Below are 21,207 nucleotides of genomic sequence, written 5' to 3'. Positions count from 1 at the left end.
GCAGGTTAGGCAGCATCTGAGGAGTAGGAAAGTCAGCGTTTCAGGTCAGAACCCTTCGTTGACTTTCCTGCTTCTCAGATGCTGTCTGACCTGCTGTGCTTTTCCAGCTCCACGTTTTTTGACTCTAGCTTCCAGCAGCTGCAGACCATTCTGTCTCCAACATTAGTTTCTCTGATTGCCCTTCCCTCTCGAACTCTGCTAAATGTTTCATTAAGGGTGCATGCTGAAATTGACATGCAAGGGCTTATAAGAGTGGATTCAGGCTACAGTACTGATTGTTTAAGTTACTGTTTCACAACTTTAGAGGCCATTGTGAGCTGGTTGGGAATTGAGGTTGTAATTAGTAGCATTGACATCAGTCATCCAGTTTGTCAATTATCCTAAAATTAAAGGGATAGAAGAGGACACTTGCTGAAAACCATTCTGCATGTTAAAAATGGCTAATATACGGATCAGCTACAAAGATAGCAGAAACATAGCATTACAGCTTTACATTCTAAGCCCAAATGATTAATGGTCCTGGTAGAAAGGATAAGAAAACAGAAACAGTTGTGAATAATTAGCAGTTAAACGTCTGAAAGAAATAAAGATCCACTGTTGTGCATATCAACCCTTCGTCAAATTGGAAATACAAGTAGAAAACGAGAACAGAAGGGGAGATCAACAGGAAAATGTCAAGAGTCAGGTGTATTATCACAAAGTAGCAGTTAACAGGTCTAATAATTTCTGAATTATTATTAAAAATAATTACTATAAAGAAGGGGAAAACTGCCGATCATAACTTAAACATTATCTTTGTCAGCTTTTAAAAAAGGGCATTAGAAAGAGAAAATGAACTAAAAAGTTCCAAAACACAAAGGAATAAATGGTAGATGGATGGGAGTTAAATAGAGCAAATTCTGAACCATTTTTCTCTTTGCAGTGCTTTGATATGAATAATGAGCTACTACCTCGAAATTTAAATTTCCCACCTCATGAGTATTGTAAAGAAAGCTTACCTCAATAGAATAATGCAGGACTGAAGTTGCTGGATGCAGTGAGAGATTTTGCAGGGGTTTGATAAGGGGCTTGTCCCATCCTTTCTCTGCACTCCATTCTATTGTTAACATATGATCTGAAAACGACTTTCCAAACACCAGGTTACTGCTGTCAGGCTTCTCCTTGGGGTGCTTAGAAATCTCAATCTGTAAATCAGTAGCCTGTATTTTAGAGAGACACAATTAGCCAGCTGTTTTCTTAAAGGTGTTGTGGTGGCATAATGACAAGCCTAACAACAAGTTATTACAAAAGAAACACCCTCTGGAAGCTGGTAATCTGAAATATATACCAGAAACACTCAGCATCTGTGAGGAGTGAAACCGAGTTAACAGTCAGATCAACGACCTTTCATCACAGCCCCAGTCAATGCAACATGATACTGTTCTGAAGTTTAAATCTGCCACTTCATGGCTACTGTCAGGACAAATTATTTCTCTGGATTGGTGCAGAGCTGGAGATTCTGCACAGGTTTCAGATGAGGTTCATCCCACCCTTTCTACATACTCCACTTCATTGTCAACACATGATTGGATGCTGAAATGAGAGAGCAGCCCATGGTCCCAATGATGCCTTTATCCCTTTTAATACATACAGTACTCCAGATTATCACACCCATGTAACACACCCATTCTGTAATAAATAACTTTGTCAATATTTCATTGCAAAAGAATAATTCAACTCGACACAAGATGCAGTGCAGGGTGTCAAGTGATTTTCTTTTATGTTTTCTGTACACACACAGTGACTGACTGAGGTCTGGGCATGTCCCTGCGTGAAAACTTGAAATGTAAATGATGTTCCTAGATGCTGATAACTGCACCTCTCCATTTCAATTCGAGAGTATCAGAGCAAAAATACCAGATAGATTTGCCAGCTTCAAAGATGGAAATATAAAGAAAGAAATTTGGAGGCTATTCAAAACGGGAATGCTGATGGAGAGATCAAACACTCTCCATTATGAGACAATTGCTTAGCCCATTAATCCACCTGTGTAGACAACGCCACATGATATAAACTGGCTTGTGATAAGAAACACCTTATTAATTCATAAAGTCAGCCTAAGGTAGGGAGTCTGCAAGACAAACATTAGACAGGAATGACATCTTGTCCAGAAAAAGGGAGAATCCTACCTCCAGGTGGATAAGTGGCGTGATTCTCTTTATCTGCACATTATATCTTTACTACAGGCCTCGATCACAACTTTAAGTGGAAAATTCAGAAATCCTCCTGATAGGGTGTAAGCCATTGTGAGTTCATCGTCAGAAATTTCCAATCTGCACTGCCTTCAGTGAACCAAAAGAGGCTCCTGAGGCCTCTCACTGCCATTGTTGAGAACCGATAACAACATTGACATTTTCAATCTGTTAGAAATTTAAGTATATGCTACATCTTTTGTAATCATCTTTCTTGCATGTGTGGATTTTGTGCGATTAATTGATCGGGTACTGTTGTGTTTACAACTTGGATGTCAAGAAAAATAAAATATTTATTCTTACTTTTAATTTAAACCTTGAGAAAGCCCATCTTATGTCTGTTCTTAAAAATCTCAGCATTCAAGGGGTAAAGGGACACTTCTTCATTAAAGCACATCTTGTTGCAGTTAGTGGAGAGATAGGAAAAGATTGAAATTATCCCACATCTCTTCCCTGTTTGAAACTGACATTCTGTGTAAATGCTAAACCAAAGTGTTTAGTTGGTTCTGCTATTCTCTCACCCACGACAACTTGCCTGTCTAACTCAGAAATTGGCCATTCAGCCCCTTGAACCTGCCCTGACATTGAGTAAGATCAAGGCTGATGTTTGATCTATTTTTGTTCTTCATCTACTGCTAATTTTACCACATTTCACCCTCCTTCACTAATGAGTTATATTTGTCAATTTTTCTCTTTTATTACACTAATCATTGTGGCATTTGTTGTCATATTTCAATAATCTTTATGGTTGTTGTGCTCACTTCATTTTTCACTGGGAGACTCCAGCACTGTCACATCTTCGTGTAAAGATTGCTCACTTAGTGTCACCGCAGCATAGCGGTAATGTTACTGGACTAGTAATGAGAGGCCTAGACTAATGCTCTGGCGACATAAATTCTAATCTCACCATGGCTGCTGGGGAATATAAATCTAATTAATTAGTAAATTTGGAATTACAAAAAAAAACTATCACAAAACCCATCTAGCTCATTAACACCTTACAGGGAAGGAAATCTGTTGCCCTTATCTGGTCTGGCACACATATGTCTTCACACCCACCATAATGTTGTTGACTCTTAAGTGCCCTTTGCAATGGTCTAGTAAGCTGCTCAGTTGTGTAAAGGTGCATCAAGTCACTATAATAACACACAAAAAATTAAACTGGCCAGACTGCTCAGCTTGAGGTGTCGGAGGTTTCGGCAGGTTCAAAAGTAGACAACACCCCAGGTCCAGATGAGTTATATTCCAGGCTGTGAGAGGTGAGGGAAGAAATTACAGGGACTCTGAGCTAAATTTTTAATTTCTCTTTGGCCACTGGGGAGGTGCCAGAAGATTGAAGGATAGCTAATGTGGTTCCACTTTTCAAGAAGTTATGGATAACCCAGGGAATTCAAGACCAGTGAGTCTCACATCAGCAGTCTGGAAACTATTGGAGAACATTTTGAAGGAGAGAATTAATCTTCACTTGGAGAGGGAAGGTTTGGTCAAGGATACTGAAAACAACAATATGTCAGAAATCACAACAGGTCAGGCAGCATCCGTGGAGACCAGGCAAGCTAACAATTCAAGTCTAGATGCTGCCTCACCTGCTGTGATTTCCAGCACTTTTTTATTTTCAGTACAGATTCCAGTATCTGCAGTAATTTGCCTCTACATTGTGTATGATCAGGGATAGTCAGGTTTGCGATGCAGAGTGATACTAACAATGTGGGTTGAATTCCTACACTGGCTGAGGTTACCATAGGGGGACTCGCCTTCTCAACCTCCCACCTCACCTGAGGTGTGGTGATCCTCAGGTTAAACCACCACCAGTTGTCTCTTTCTCTCTAATGAGAGAACAGCCGTACAGCCTGGTAATCTATGGTGACTTTACCTTTTCATAGGAAGAATGTGATTGCACTGAAGGGGGTGCAGAGGAGATTCACCAGGATGTCACCTGGGATGGAGGAGTTTAGCACTGAACAGAGGCTGGATCACCTCAGGTTTTCTTCTTTGGAGCAGACAAGGTTGTAGGGGGACCTGATAGATGTAAGCTTAATGATAAGCATTGACAGCGTGGATAGGAAGAAGCTGTTTCCCTCTTGTCGAAGGGTCAATAACAAGATGGCATAATTTTAAGGTGAAGGGCAGGAAGTTTAGAGGGGATTTGACGAAAACACTTTTTTATCAGAAAGTTGGTGGAGATCTGGAATGCACTGCCTGGCAGGGTAGTTGAGGCAGGAAACCTTACAACATTTAGAAAGTACTTCAATAGGCAATTAAAATGTCACCACATTCAAGGCTATGGGTCAAATGCTGGAAAATGAGATTTGTGTAGGTAAGGCGGTGCAGATTTGATGAACTGAAAGGCCTCTTCTGTGCTGTATGACTCTACGGCCTTAATAGAACTAACAAAGGCACATCCTGCCAAGTATTTTGACGTTCCTTTGTCAATTGCTGGATCAAAGTCTTGGAGCACCCTTCCTAAGCACACATAGCGTACCCACACCCTGCAGCGGTTCTAGAAGGCAGCTCAACACAGTTTTCTCAAGAGATATTAGGTAAGGACAATATCTTACCACATCCCACAAACTAATATAATAAAAATATGGTTGCCAAGTGCAGGGATCTATATTGCAAAACCCAAAATGTTACAAGAATAAATTTGCTACAAAATACTTCAGAACTCTATATTGTATACAGACTACTTACCTTAAACGTTGTGCTAACAGATCTCCGGGGTCCATGGTGAACATCGTGAGCTTGGAATAACTGTTGTGATAAAACCTATAAAAACAGAAGATCCTGAAATTGATATCAAGTGAAAAGACTGCACAAGCTGAATTGGCAAAATCATGAAGTATTTCTGAATAAATATTACACTTAGTAGCAGAGGGCCTCTGAGGCACAGAGATTTCAGGCACACCTTACTGCCAGATAGAAATAATTAAAGGACCATTTACACGGCTTTGCTTGTAAACTAATGGTCATCAAGTGGCTAATTTCTGGTGGTAGTGTATGGGGTTATTGAGTCTCTTGGGCTGCAAAACAATATATGATAAGATGGAAGAATTGCAATCAAATTGCTCCTGTGGCAAACCTGACAAGTTGACTCCACCATATTGCAGGGCACTGTTAAAGACTGAGCACCTCAATCCCTGGGATCTGGAAGGATATCTGGGGTTAGTATTCTGATTCACTTTACAGAGATGACAGTTACAATCCAGGAGTATCTCCATTGTGTAAAAGAAGCAAAGTATATAAAATAAACTATTGGCAACCTTTTGATCTTGGCCTGTAAGAGATAATGGAAGGTTATGGGAAACAATCAGGTCACAGAATTAAATAAAATGGCTCATCTAGAGAACAGAAAGAATATACCGTACGTTGCATATTAAACAATTTCAGTGAATTTCTTAGTATTCTTTCTTTATCTCTATGGTCATATAATTTCTTCACCAAACAAAATTGAAAATTGAGTCCAAGTACCCCATTAATGTTAGATTTTGGGAGATGGACAAAACAGGGAACAAAGACTGGAGATGGTCAAAGCTGGCAAGAAAGACAGGTCATTGACATGTTGTCCTGTAAAAATACTTGTATTCTGTTGACAAGTCAATGGATTAGCAATCGACAGAAATCCGGGTAAATACTCTGGAGCATAGAGTCAAATTGCAACAAACAGCTGGTGGAATTTAATTAAATTAACAAAGAGGAATATCCAGTAACTTCCATGTAAGAACTGATCGTCGCTGAAAACCTATCTGGCCCACTTGTAGAAGGAATTCGGCCAGCTTAATGGTCTGGCCTCCAGGTGACTCCAGACCAACAGCACTGTGGCTCAGTCTCAAGTGCCCTCCGAAATGGCCTAGCCAGCCATTCAGTTGCATTAACTGCTAGCAAGGAGAAAAGAATTGACACTGGATGAACCACCTGGGGCATTGACCTAGGCACCAGAAATGAAAATGCACAAACAGCCTTGTTAACTCTGCAAAATCCGCCTGACTAACATCTGGGGGTTAGTGCCAAAATTGAGACAGCTGTCTCACAGACTAGACAAGCAACAGCCTGACATAGTCATACTCACAGAATCATACTTTACAGACAATGCCCCAGACACCATTCTGGGATATGTCCTGTCCCAACGGAAGGCAAGAGCCAGTCAGGGTAGTGGCACCATGCGATGCAGTCAGGATGGAGTTACCCAGGGGGTCCTCAACATGGCATCAAGTCAAACATGGCCAAGGAAACCTCCTGCTATCTAACCACATACCATTCTTCCTTGGCTGATGAATCATTTTGAACACTTGGAGGAAGCACTGAGGATGGCAAGGCCACAAAATGTACTCTGGGTGGGGGATTTCAACACCCACTACCAAGAGTGGCTCAGTAGCAGCACTACCGATTGAGCTAGTCAGGTCCTAAAGGACATAGCAGCTAGACTGGGTCTGCGGCAGGTGGTGAGGGAACCAACAAGAGGGAAAAACGTACTTGACCTCATCCTTACCAATCTGCCAGCTGTAGTTACATCTGTCCATGACAGTATCGGTAAGAGTGACCATCGCACGTCCTTGTGGAGATAAAATCCCACCTTCACATTGAGAACAACCTCCATCGTGTTGTGTGGCACTATCACGGTGCTAAATGGGACAGACTTCACACAGATCTAGCAACTCAAGACTGGGCATCCATGCGGCGCTGTGGGCCATCAACAACAGCAGAATTGTACTCCAGCACAATCTGTAACCTCATGGCCCAGCATATCCCCCACTCAACCATTACCATCAAGCCAGGGGATCAACCCTGGTTCAATGGAGAGTGCAGGATGGTATGCCAGGAGCTGCACCAGGCATACCTAAAAATGAGGTGTCAACCTGGTGCAGCTACAAAATAAAAGACTACATGTGTATCAAACACTTAAATAGTAAGTAATAGATACAGTTAAGTAATCTCACAACCAACAGATCAGATCTGAGCTCTGCAGTCCTGCCACATCCAGTCGTGAATGGTGGTGAACATTTAAACAACTCACTGGAGGAGGCGGCTCCACAAATAGTCCCATCGTCAATGACAAGGGAACCCAGTATGTCAGTGCAAAAGATAAGGCTGAAACATTTGCAACAACCTCCAGCCAGAAGTGCCAAGTGGATGATCCATTTAGGCCTCCTCCAGTGGTCCCAGCATTACAGATTCCAACCTTCAGCCAATTGATTCACTCCACATGATATCAAGAAAAAGCTGAAAGCACTGGGTATTGCAAACGCTTGGGACACTGGTCACGTTCCAGAACTTGCTGCTCCCCTAGCCAATCTGTTCCAGCACAACTACAACACTGGCATTTGCCTGACAATGGAAAATTGCCCAGGTATGTCCTGTACAAAAATGGCAGAACAAATCCAACCCAGCCAATTACTGTCCCGTCAGCCCACTCTCAATCATCAGTAAAGTAATGGAAGGTGACATCAACAGTGCTATCAAGCAGCATTGCTCAGTGATAACCTGTTCAGTGACATCCAGTTGGAGTTCCACCAGGGCCATTCAGCTTCTGACCTCATTACAGCCTTGGTTCAACATTAGACAAAAAAGGCGAATCCCAGAGGTGAAGAGAGAGTGACTGCCTTTGACATCAAGGCCACATTTGAGTGAATATTGCATGAAGGAGCTTCAGGAAGCTCACAGTGTGATATGAAGTGCCTTAAACATTAACTATAACAGCTGGGAGTCACAACTGGAAAAACAGGGAGCTGACATGTATTCCAAAATCAGCAGAAACATCAACTTGGCTACAAATCGAACATCAAAAACAACAACCCACATGCTTTTGGCAGAACCTGTTTGTCAAGGACTAGCCTTAATAACCATCTGTAAAGGTAAACCAAAGGAGAGCCACCCTCTCCCGAAATAGATTATCAGAGATCAAACAATGTCAACAACCTTACTCTTAAATCATCTGTGGGCTGTCACTGTACTCAAAATGACACCATATTTGCTGCATAATAACAACCCTTGAACGTCAAAATAATATGCTATTTAAGAGGCATTTCTGACAGCCAATTCAACATTCCCTTTCTAAGCAGCACAACATCATGCAGAAATTGCAGTGTTGTGAAAAATTTTGGGCAAGAAGATAATAATGACACGATCACAACTGCAATGTGAACCATATTTGAGCAAGCACCAAGCAGCTGACATTGTATTTTAAAATCTCTTCTAATGATCAATGTAGTAAAACCAGCCAGCAGAACACTCCTCATTAAAGTTGGCTACATTAGTCCGAATTCCAAATTCCAAGCAGTGCAGTCTTCAATAATCATTTATTGCTCAGGCAAAAAGAATCATTTGCATTTTACTAGGTCAGCAATTCAAAGGTTAGAAGAAAGGATCTTCTCTGATATATATAGTGCTCTGCTTGGTTCAAAGTACAGTCCTTTGCCTGTGGACATATCAAGTGGAGAACACTAGCAGTGGAGCTCCAACAGAAAAGGGAACTAGAGCGAAGGTTTCCCTCCATTTAAACTTTTACGTTACATTTTTTAAAACTGTATCATCATTTGGAAAGTCTTGAGTATTAGTGATTCCCTCAAGGTAAGAAAATTAAAGAAATGTTGGCTCTGAAAGCAATGAAGTGTGTCGCTGTGCAAGGGATTGTCTGTTACAGAAATGGTCACTGGTACTCAGTAATTGCACAGATTTGCGATGTAACAATATTATGAGATTTGTACAGAATTGTTTGTTTCTTTGATACATATGCAATGTACTATGGCAGCGGCTTTGTTTGGTGTGTTATAATCTGCTCCTTTCCTGACACTTACTGAATTAGGCTGCTCTCTCCTAACTCGCCCCAAGTTGTTATTCTTCAGTGTGAGCGCTGTATAAAACCAGAATCTGTCTTGTCCAACGTCTACACATACATGCCCTTCAGGAGCCACCAGTCTGTTATCAAATAATTCCAAACTCTATCAGATTTTCTATTTGTTGATGTATTTATTGTGCTTTTAAAAAAAAAGCCAGTACTTTCCATCTATTTGCTCTTCAGTGACTCTTGGCCAACATGCCCCACCCAGCACCAATACTTGGCTGTATTAGTGAACTTGGAATGCTTCTATTTAAAAAGTTAAGATTCAAATGCCATCCCTGGCATATACAATGGGTTCTTTCTCCCCCATGACCATGTGGGCTTCAGTGAAAAAGCAGCAGCAAGAGCTGGCAGAGGAACGATACACATGAATTGTGAAACTATACAAGCCCATCAGAATGTCAGAGGGAACAGACAGGGTCATGTTTGTTGCAATCATTACTTTTTCTCTTTTAAATACCCATGGATTTTCTTCCAATTTTTGTTCTCCGCTCAATTCATATTCCCAGCAGACGTAGACTCAGTTATAATTAGTGTGTGACAGGGAAAAGGTAACTGGTTGTTTATCCTCTTTTAGAACTATGTTAGGAGATTTACAGAATAGAGAAAAGTAAAATTAAGACTGAAGAAGAGAGTGATGATCCAAAGTTCATGTCAATGAAGGATCGTTATGTGCTGCCTACATTGACATTGAATGTATCACAGTGTTACTTTTTTAAATACAGACAGCAGTTAAATATTTAATCTTATCATGAGAAATCTTTCCTCATTTATATTCCATTGATCATTAACTGATAGAAGACATATACATTTATATTCTGCTGGTGAAGTTGTTAAGTTTGAAACTGCAAAGCTAGACTAGCTAATCTCAGCTTTGGTAACCGAAAGCCTCTAAATTCCAGCAAAGTGATGAAGAGGCTGTTAATACTGCTACCAAGCTACATTTGCAAAGTATTAACTTACCCACTTAGCTCTCCATCACATTACAGTCTTGGTTCAAACATGGACAAAACAGCTGAACTCCAGAAATAAGAATGATTGCCCTTGACTTCCAGGCATCATTCAACTAAGACTCGCATCAAGGAGACCTAGCAAAACTGGAATTTACGGGAATCAAGGTGAAAACTCTCTGCTAGTTGGTGTCATACTTAGTACAAAAGGAAGACGGTTGTGGTTGCTGGAGGTCAGTCAACTCAGCTCCAGGACACCATTACAAACTTTCTCAGGGTAGATATTTTTGAATCAATCTGTTCAGAAATGGTATTACACATCTCTGGAGCAGGTGGTAGTTGAACGCTGGCCTCCTATCTCAGAGGAAGGGATGCTACCACTACACCATAAACCCCCTGGTTCATCAGGGTAGTGTCCTAGGCTCAACCATCTTCAGCTGCTTCAATGACCTTCATCATAAAGATCAGAAGTGAGAATGTTTGCCAATGCTTGCACAGTTGTTCAGTGTTATTCGTGATTCCTCAAATACTGAAGCAGTCCATGTTTAAATGCAACAAGATCAATTATCTTTCCTCTATCATACGGTCACAAGTGAGGATGTTCGCTGATGATTGCACGATGATCAATATCAATCACGACTTCTCAGATACTGAAGCAGTTTATGTCCATATGCAGCAAGACAATATCCAGGCTTGTGCTACTGGACAGTGCAAATAATAGTTACCAATTAAATCCCAGGCAATGGTTATCTCTAAAGAGAGAATTTAACTATCATCCCTTGAGGTTCAATGCCGGCACCATCGCTGAAATCCCACTATCAACATCCCAAAAATTAACAGTAACCAGAAAATGAACTGGACTAACCATACAAATACTGTGACTTCAACAGTCAGAGGCTAGGAATCCTGCAGCAAGAAGCTTATGCCGTAATTCCCCAAAGCCTGTCCACCAGCTATAAGGCACAAGTCGTAGTATGATGAATACTCTCTACTTGCCTGGATGAATGCAGCTCCTACAACACTCAAAAAGCTTGACACCATCCAGAACAAAGCTGCCCACTTGACTGGAGCCTCATCCATAACATCCACTGCCTTCACCAGTGTATAACGGCAGAACGTATGCCATTTACTGCAGTAATTGTGCCGCACAAGAGGCTACGGCATTAGATAAGGATGCATGGCATTAAGGGTAAAGTATTAGCATGGATAGAGGATTGGTTGACTAACAGGAAGCAAAGAATGGGGATAAATGAGTGCTATTCTAGCTGGCAGTCAGTGACTAGTGGTGTGCCTCAGTTGGGACCGCAATTATTTACAATTTATATAGATGATTTGGAGTTGGGGACCACGTGTAGGGTGTCAAAGTTTGCAGATGACACTACAATGAGTGGAAGAGCAAAGTGTGCAGAGGACTGTGAAACTTTGCAGAGGAACATAGATACATTGAGTGAGCGGGCAAAGGTCTGGCAGATGGAATACAATGTAAATAAATGTGAAGTCATGCATTTTGGTAGGAGTAATAGCAAAAAGGATTATTACTTGAATGGTAAAAAGTTGCAGCATGCTGCTATGCAGAGGGACCTGGGTGTCCTTGTGCATGAATCACAGAAGGTAGGTTTGCAGGTACAACAAGTAATTAGGAAGGCAAATGGAATTTTGTCCTTCATTGCTAAAGGGATTGAGATTAAAAGCAGAGAGGTTATGTTGCAGCTGTACAAGGTGCTGGTGAGGCCACACCTGGAGTACTGTGTGCAGTTTTGGTCTCCTTACTTGAGAAAGGATGTATTGGCACTGGAGGGGGTGCAAAGGAGGTTCACCAGGTTGATTCCGGAGTTGAGGGGGTTGGCTTATGAGGAGAGACTGAGTAGATTGGGATTATATTCATTGGAATTCAGAAGATTGAGGGGGGATCTTATAGAAACATATAAAATTATGAAGGGAATAGATAAGATAGAAGTAGAGAGGATGTTTCCACTGGCAGGTGAAACTAGGACAAGAGGGCATAGCCTCAAGATTAGAGGGAGCAGATTTAGGACTGAATTGAGAAGGAACTTCTTCACCAGAGGGTTGTTAATCTATGGAATTCCTTGCCCGTTGGAGTAGTTGACGCTACTTCAGTAAACGTTTTTAAAGATAAGGTAGATTTTTTTTTGAACAATAAAGGAATTAAGGGATATGGTGAGAACACGGGTAAGTGGATCTGAGTCCACGAAAAGATCAGCCATGATCGTACTGAATGGCAGAGCAGACTCGAAAGGCCGGACAGCCTACTCCTGCTCCTAGCTCTTATGTTCTTATGTTCTAACTCATCAAGTTTCCTTTAACTGCACCTTCCAGCCTAGAAGGACAAGGGCAGCAGATTCTGGGAAATGCCACCAACTCTGCAAGTTCCTTTGCAAGTCACTGACCACACTGACTTGGAAATAAATCCCTATTCCTTCACTGTTGCTGGGTCAAAATTCTGGAAGTCTTTTCTTAATAGCACTGCTAGAGTCCCGACACCACATGGACTGCACAGGACCAGACAAAGACCACAACACCTTTTCCAGAGCAATTAAGCATTAGGCAATAAATGCTGACCTAGCCAGTGGCTCTCATCCCGTTAACAAACAAACAGACTCAGGCTTTCCCTTACAGCTTTCTCAGCACAGGATTTTATAGATGATTAAGGAGGAAAGTGTTTCCTTTGAAACACTATTGTTCAAAATATCAACACAAAAGATCAGCACAGAATCTTAGAAACACTCAACATACAGAACACCTCAAGGGTCAGAATGTCCCAAGCACTCTTCAGGTCCGGTGACCCTTCCTCAGAACAGGAAGGGTCCTCACTGGACCTGAAATGTTAACTCTGATTTTTTTCTTCACAGATGCTGCCAGACCTGCTGAGCTTTTCCAGCAACTTCTGTTTTTGTTCCTGATTTACAGCATCTGCAGTTCTTTCGGTTTTCCCAAGCACTCTTACTGTGCAATCTACTAATCCGTATTAATTTTGCTGATTTCTTGTGGAAATTATCAATAATTCCAGGGCCACTCCTGATTGGTCAACATGATGTCATGGAAAATGCATCAGGGAATTACTGTCTCCCAGGTTCTTGTTTACTTCAAAAGAAGACTCAACACATGTTTCTTGGGTACCCTGCAAGGCAGGTTCTTGCATGTTAATGAATATAGCTTTTAGCAAAGATAGCTAAATTGCATTGTGAGGCCAACTGATCTGATTAATTTGGTTGTTAGTGTCATTCTTAAAACTAGGAATTTTTCAGCAAATGGTGTGGAATTGCAGATTGACATTTAAAATTACATCCTGAGCTTTGCAGTCATGGGTAGTTGGGTATGGTCAGTACTCGCCTACTGTGAACAGTTGAAGAGATGCATTGTGTGATATGAATTACAGTGCGGGGTAAAGTATCTTCATAATTTGAGCAATAGGTGAACCAAGCTATTTAAACTGCTCGTATACAGTAGTGACACAAGTGGTAGACTTCACGAACAGGATGCAGTCTTCAAGCCAAAAAGATGCTCTGCCTGTCACACAAAGGAGTAAAGTGGCATATGAATTCCAATGATGATCTGATGCTAGGTACATAGCCTGTACATCCCAACAACTGGCAGGATGCATCAAACAGGGAAGGCTAGCACTTGTTGTCCATCTGTAAGACCACTTGCTTGAACCGTTGCAATTCATCTGATATAGTTACACTTTGAATGGGGTTATGGAGGGAGTTGCAAATCAATGGTGATATACTTTCAGGTCAGGATAGTGTGTAGCATGGGGAGATTTTTCAGGTGGTGGTGTTCCAATGTTCCTACTACCAGGTCCTTCTGGGATGTTGAATGTTTTAGAAAGTAATGCAGAAGGAGCTTGGTGTTGCTGCAATACATCTTGAAAAAATGGCACACACTGCTGCTACAGCGTTGGTGGTGAGGAAATGAATATTAAAGGTAATGGATGGCATAGTAAGACTTATAGTAGTGAAACAGATTGATTTCAAACAAAGCAACAGCATTTCAATTGAAAACCCAATAAACAGTTGTTGATGGAAAAGGCCAAATTAACCCAGCAACAAGACTGCAAAGTAAGGATAGTTGAATGATGTGGAGCACAGAAAACAATTTTAAAAAATGAACTTGCAACAAAAAGTCATATGGTGGACAGGAAGCAAAAAAATGTGTAATTAAACATATGTTTGCATTTATATAACATCTTTTGCAACCACACAATATCCTAAAGCACAAGGTATGTTGCAGCTAATGAATTAATTGGATGGGTTGCCAGTGGCACAGTGGTTAGCACTGCTGCCTCACAGCACCAGGGACCCAAGTTCAATTCTACCGTTGGGTGATTGCCTATAAGGAGTTTACACATTCTCCCCTTGTTTGTGTGGGTTTCTGCTGGGTCCTCCAGTTTCCTCATACAGCCCAAACATGGGTAGGCTAGGTGGATTAGCCACACAGGGTTACAGGAATAGGGTGGGGGCATGGGTCTAGGTGGGATGCTCTTCAGGGGGTTGGTGCAGATTTGATGGGCTGAATGGCCTCTATGTACACTGTAGGGATTCTATGAATTACTTCAGAAGAGTAATTACTGTCATAATGTCAAAAACACAACAGCCAATTTGAGCACCACCACCTCCTGTAAACATCAGTGAGGAAAATGATGGGATCAAGTTTTTAGTAAGGCCAATCAGATTAATTATTGGCAAGGGCAGGTAGATGAACTTCTGTGCTCTTGTTTGAAATAATGCAATCAGGTCTAGTTTGGGAGCATCTGTTCCCTCCACACATGCTTTCAGAGTTGCTAAGTTTTTCCAGCACTTTGTTTTCATTTCAGATCTCTAACATCTGCAGCATTTTGCTTTTAATAAGATCTAGTTATTTGGTGGCAATCCAGTTAGGATTATCAGTCAGGCTCAAAGTGTGGCACTCTTATGTTTAATGAAAGCTACATATATTCATACTCAGGAGAGGGAAAGAATGTGTACATGTACTAAGCTGACTTCAACTCAACAAAATATGTTACAGCCATTTGCTGAATCATTTCTCAGGACAAATCCCTGACTACTCAGTCAACCTGTATATAAATGAAGCTGCATGGCAGTTTAATGCTGTATGACAGACAGTTATGAGCTTATTTTCCTTCTCCATGGAGACGGTTTATTTTATTCTCTCTTGTGAGCATTGCTGGTTGGGTCAGCATTTCCTGCCCATCCTGAGTTGCCTTTGAGGTGGTGCTGACCTGCCTTCTTGAACTGTTGCAACCTCAGCCAGCGTCCACTCGTTAACTAAGCTGCATTCTCCTCTCTTGGTGTATAAATGTTCTCCTTGAATTTGCATTCTTGTAAAAAGTCCTGATCAACATTCTTCTAAGTTGCACAACTGCTTCAAAGCTTTCCACACGTTGATTGACATGTCAATGCACTGATTTCTGGTTTGATACGTCACTGCCATGCAGAGACCTTAGAGTTCTGCACATCAAAAAACATTCAGAGGGAACATTGGTCATGATGGGTGCAAGACAAAAAGCTTTGGCAAAATGTGTATTTTTTTTAACTGCAAGATCAGTAAGATCTTTAATATTCAACTGAAACAGCATCTTGGTTTAACCTTTCATCCAGAATGCGGTGCACTGACAACACAATGCTCCTTTAACTTACAAGTTAGTGCTCAAATCTCTGGACTAGGGTATTAAACACACAACTTTCTAAATAAAACCAAAAGAACTACAGATGCTGGGTGCCTATTCAGAGTTCTGAAGAACGATCACTTGATTCAAAATATTAACTCTGACTTCTTTCCACAGATGCTGTGAGACCTGCTGAGCTTTTCCAGCAATTTTTGATTTTGTTTTTGACACAACTTTCTGATTCAGTAGCAATAGTGATACCAGCTATGGACTGACAATGGCTAACTGTAGATTACCACACAACTTTGAACAACAGTGTAAGTACTATTTGAGTAGAAACAGTAAGACCTTTCTTTAATACCATGGACCAAATTAAAAAGCTTACAAGTTTCACCAATTATGCTTTTATGTAGTATGGTCTAAAAAATGCAAATTAAGTATTAAATGAACTTAGCAAAAGCTTTGTGTTTGTGATTCCAGACAATCCTAGAAGTAAAAAGGACAGAAGGGTAGCATTTTGTTTGTTTGATTTACTGTCATCACATGTACTGTGATACAGTGAAAAGTGTTGTAGTGCACACTATTCAGGCAGATTGTACCTTACAAAGTACATCAGGATAGCAGAACATTGATTCTGTATCTGTGCCGGCCCTTGGTGCAGTAATCCAAAAATTTTGGTCTCTTCAGCCCATCGAGTCTGTGCCACCATTGGATCATGGCTGACGTGTTCTCAATCCCATTCTCCTGCCTTCTCCTTGTAACCCTTCATCCTCTACTGAACCTATCTATCTGTCTTAAGTGCACTCAATGACTTGGCCTCCATAGCCCTCCGCAGCAATGAATTACACAGATTAACTAGCCTCTGTTTGAAGAAATGCCTCCTCATCTCAGTTCCAGAAACAGTCGTCCCTTCACGCTGAGAGCGTACCTTTGAGTCCTAGTTTCTCCTACTAGTGGAAACATCTTCTTCACATCCACTTTATCCAGGCTTTTCAGTATTCTGTAAGTTTCAGCCAAGATTCCCATCCCCCCATCCTTCTCAACTACATCCAGTACAGACTCAGAGTCCTCAACTGCTCCTCATATGACAAGCCCTTCATCCCCGGGATCATTCTTGTAAACCTCCTCCAACACCAGCACATCCTTCCTTAGATACAGGGCCCAAAACTGCTCACAATATTTCAAATACAGTCTGACCAGAGCCTTATGTAGTCTCAAAAGTACACCCATGCTCTTGTATTCTAACCTTCTTTAACTCCATGCAAACGTCGCATTTGCTTTCCTAACTGCCAGGTGAATCTGCATGTTAACCTTAAGAGAATTCTGAACCGGGACTCTTAAGTCCCTTTGTGCTTCAGATTTCTGAAGCCTTTCTCCATTCAGAAAACAGTCCACACCTTTACTCTTTCTACCACAGTGCATAACCTCACACTTTCCCACACTGTATCCCATCTTCCACTTCTTTGTCCACTCTTCTGGCATGTCCAAGTACTTTTGCAGCCTCCCTGCTCCCTCAACACTACCTGTTCCTCCAGCTATCTTTGTGTCATCTGCAAACTTAGCAACAATGCCCTCAGTTTGTTAGTTCAGATCGTTAATGTTAACATGAATAGCTGTGGTCCCAACACTAACCCCTGCAGAATTCCACTAGTCATCGGCAGCCATCCTGAAAAAGATCCCTTTATCCCCACTTTCTGCCTGTCAGGCAATCTTCTATCCATGCCAGTCCCTTGACCCCAACACCACGGGCTCTTATTTTATTTTGCAGCCTCCTTTGTAGCACCTTGTCAAAGGCCTTCTGGAAATGTAAATAGATCATGTCCATTGGCTCCCTTGTCAGCCATGGTTGCCTCATCCTCCCCTTGGTATGTTTCTTCTTCCTTGGGATGAATTTCTGCTGTGCCTCCCGAATTACCCCCAGAAACACCCGCCATTGCTGCTCCACTGTCTTCCCTGCTAGGCTTCCCTTCTAATCAGCTCTGGCTAGCTCCTCCCTCATGTGTTTACAGTTATCTTTATTCAATTGTAATACTATTACATCAGATTCAAGCTTCTCCCTCTTGAAATGACAGGGTGAATTCCATCATATTATGGTCACTACCTCCTAGAGATTCTATCACCTTAAGCTCCCTAATCAAGTCCACCTCATTAGACATCACCTGGCTGAATTGCCTGTTCCCTAGTGGGCTCTACCACAAGTTGCTCCAAAAAGTAACAGCTCTTAGACATACCACAAATTCCGTTTCTTCGGATCTACAAACAACCTAATTTTCCCAGTCCATCTGCATATTGAAGTCCCCCATGATTGTAATAGTGCCTTTCTTACATGCCTTTTCTGTCTCCTGATTTATTTTCTACCCTACATCCTTGGATATATAGCTCCCAGCCCTGGTCCCCTTGTAGCCACATTGCTGTGGATATCCACAAGATTCTATGTGCCAATTTCAATTTGTGTTACAAACTCATTTACTTTTTTCATACTCATGTACTGCATGCATTTAAGTACAACATCCTCAGTCCTGCAGTGACTGCCTCCTCCTCACAGTCATTCCCATTGCTGTGTCTGAAGTTAGATTTTTGGCCCTTTCCATACTCTGTACAATTTATTTTTCCCCTTTATTGTTTCACAGGATGAGGGCGCTATGAGTCAACCACATTGCTGTGGGTCAGGAGTCACATGTAGGCCAGACCAGGTAAGGGTGGCAGTTTCCATCCCTAAGGGACATTAGTGAACCAGATAGGTTTTTCCCAACAATTAATTCCAGATATTTATTGAATTCAAATTCCACCAGCTGCCATGGCAGGATTCAAACCCAGGTCCCCAGAATGTTATCTGGGTCTCTAGATTAACAGTCCAGCAACAATTCCACTAAGCCATTGCCTTCCCTTAGATAATTACTTGTTCTGGAAACTTTAATAACTTCTGCTGAGCCCTCCCCCTTTAAGTTTTCCATAATTTCCAACCCCTCCCCTGCATATTTAGTTTAAAACACTATCCTCCCTTCACTCCAAACATTTATCTCTATTTCAATGGAAAACAGAAAAGTTTCTAGTTCAGATAAACTGCAAGGTACATGTGTGTTTAGTGGTTCAGATTACCTGGCACAACCATGGATCAGGACCAGGCTGTACCATTCGCTTTGTGATCAAAGCCAGGTTGTACCACTTGTCCTTTGAGATGTAATGTGATTGTGGTGCTGCAGGTTGCTCAATGTATTTGAATTATTTATTTTTCATTCATTCACAGGATAAAGCAGCAGTGGCTAGGCCAGCATTCAGTGCTCACTCCAATATGTCCACAGGGCAGCTGACAGTCAAACACATTGCTGTGGGTCTGGAGTCATATGTGGGCTAGACAAAGTAAGGATGGCAGATTTCCTTCCCAAAAGGACATTAGTGAACCAGATCGGTTTTCATAACAAATGACAGTGGTTGCCATTAGACTAGCTTTCACCCCTTCTAAATTTTTATTGAGTTCAAATTTTACCACCTGCCATGGCAGGATTCATACTCAGAACATTAGCCTGGTGTTATATTGCTAGTCCAGCAACATTATCACTGCACCACAACCTACCCTATGTATTCATGCTGAGGTCTCAGAAACCTTTGTTACCTGGAAGGAGCCTCCACCAGGTTCCTAGTTCTGAACTTGTCCTTGCTATGAAGCAAAGGCTGAGAATGCCTTCTTTTCTTCTTGTTGACACATAACTAAATAAATGTAAGGCACTATCCAGCTCTTATGGACCAACTATTTCTGTGAAGCCATAAACTGTTTTTCAGTACATCCTGTGTCACTATGTTGTAGAAATATTGACACATTTAAACTGTATTGTCTGATCTCACCTAAAACAAAAAATTCTGTTAGCAAGTTTTGTTTGAGAAAAGTTCAATATTTTGTCAGTGCACAAGCTAAAATAGACTAATACATTTATTAAAGACCTTTTATTACACAATAGTGGAGCAACATGACAAATCCTCTGATCTTTGGTGCCGTTCTCCATTGTTTCCAATATTACTGAATATTCTTTCCTGTTCCATTTAACACTGGGAGGAAATTAGGGCAGTGAAAAATTTTATTAATAGATCGGCACCATAAATATTATTGAAAAATTTTTCAACATATTCCAGTGTCACACTGTGCACATCTGAGCATGAATTGACCATACTATCTATTATCACAGTGGGAAATGTAAAGCGGTAACGCACAATATATTTATGTTAAAAAATAAAATTACAGGATTCAGTCCATGTGACACTGGCAAACTACTCAAATTTCATTTTTACTGTGAAATCCCCAAATCTTTAGCTACCAATAATCTGTATGAATTTGATTATTCCAATGATAAACCATACAGAACTGCACTGATCAAAAATCCCAGGTTGTATCCAGTCAGTGCTCTGAGCTGAGGAGGCAAATTGGCTGAAGTGTCTGCCCATCAATATCCAGTGACTGGAAAATTCTTGTGATTTAGCATCATCACCTCAGACACAGGTGGTCCTGGTTCAAATCCCACCCAGTATTTGTTGGCTAAGGAGACTGCATTCATAATGCCAAACAGTTTGAATATCAATCTGCTATACTTTTTGATAACATACCAATGGCCGACGTAACAGCAGGAGAAATTCCTAATCAGACATTTCAAAGACCATTGCAGTCTCTATCATCTCTATGCAATGCCTCAGCCTACAATGTGCGTGTAAAGTGTATTTTGGCACACAGCGAGTCTGACTCCCTGAGTAAACTATAGCCCACCACACCACTCCAGTTTAAAACCTCTGGGTACACAGATTTGAGCTCATCACCGGGGTCGAATATTTTGCCACAAACTAACTTGTACTTATAGATAATGAATGATCGAATATTTATGGAAATTACCGAGGTGACTGCTGACAGTACAGCCGTAGCTCACAGCGGGGTCTTTGGGACAATGCCTTTAGGAGGCTCGATATCCGCAACCAGATTCAGACCCTCTTCTATTTTAATCAACATCTGGAAGTTCCCCGCATAGTTCAACCAAATGTTGTTTGCCCTTGTCGATCTCCGGCCTTGATGTAATGATTCCCACTCCCAGAGACGCACACTCACCCTCAGCAAGCCCACTCCTGTTCTTGCTCTTGCTGCCGCCATTGCACTGCGTCCCACAAACAAACTGAACCGGCGAGGCTCTACCTCCAGCTCCGCCCGAGTGCTGTAAAACAGGTTCCGCCTCCACAGTCAGGCTGGTTACTGCAGGAGAGCCACTTTGCAAAGCAATGAAATATCAGTAATTTATCCAGGGCAACAGACTCGGTGAATGGGCCGAATGGCTTTGTTCTGTGCCTTGATGATGTGGTAACTGTAAAATAATTTGCTGTGGCAGGAAGTATAAAAAAGTAACTTTTTTTTAAAAAGACAAGATGTTAGTAAATGTGAGATAACAAGGTGTAGAGCTGGATGAACAGAGCAGGCCAAGCAGCATCAGAGGAGCAGGAAGCCTTCCTGCTCCTCTGATGCTGCTTGTCCTGCTGTGTTCATCCAGCTGTACACCTTGTTATCTCAGATTCTCCAGCATCTGCAGTTCCTAC

At 41.5% G+C, this 21,207-nt stretch overlaps 1 protein-coding gene across 5 annotated transcripts in view; it reads right to left on the bottom strand.

Moving 5' to 3' along the window:
* Positions 1–20,868, bottom strand: part of LOC109917404 (branched-chain-amino-acid aminotransferase, cytosolic-like) — a 50,309-nt gene extending 29,441 nt beyond the window's left edge. For 2 of the 5 annotated variants that reach the window (XR_007265675.1, XM_048617487.1), the window contains exons 1-3: positions 20,729–20,866; positions 4,923–4,997; positions 999–1,199 (exon numbers count right to left, since the gene is read on the bottom strand). Coding sequence is in view for 4 of the 5 variants with exons in the window: in XM_048617487.1 (XP_048473444.1) it covers positions 999–1,199; positions 4,923–4,997; positions 20,729–20,770 (318 nt within the window). In the remaining variant the exon portion in view is untranslated. Of the gene's footprint in view, positions 1–998; positions 1,200–4,922; positions 4,998–20,518 lie in introns of all 5 variants that reach the window. The other 3 variants (XM_048617485.1, XM_020517224.2, XM_048617486.1) reach the window with 3 other exon arrangements.
* Between the last annotated feature and the right edge of the window lie 339 nt (positions 20,869–21,207).

The sequence above is a fragment of the Rhincodon typus genome, chromosome 37, assembly GCF_021869965.1.
Source record: "Rhincodon typus isolate 14 chromosome 37, sRhiTyp1.1, whole genome shotgun sequence".
Lineage (NCBI taxonomy): Eukaryota > Metazoa > Chordata > Chondrichthyes > Orectolobiformes > Rhincodontidae > Rhincodon > Rhincodon typus.
Note: the sequence above shows the minus strand (reverse complement) of the source record. Positions and strands in the feature narration are given on the sequence as shown.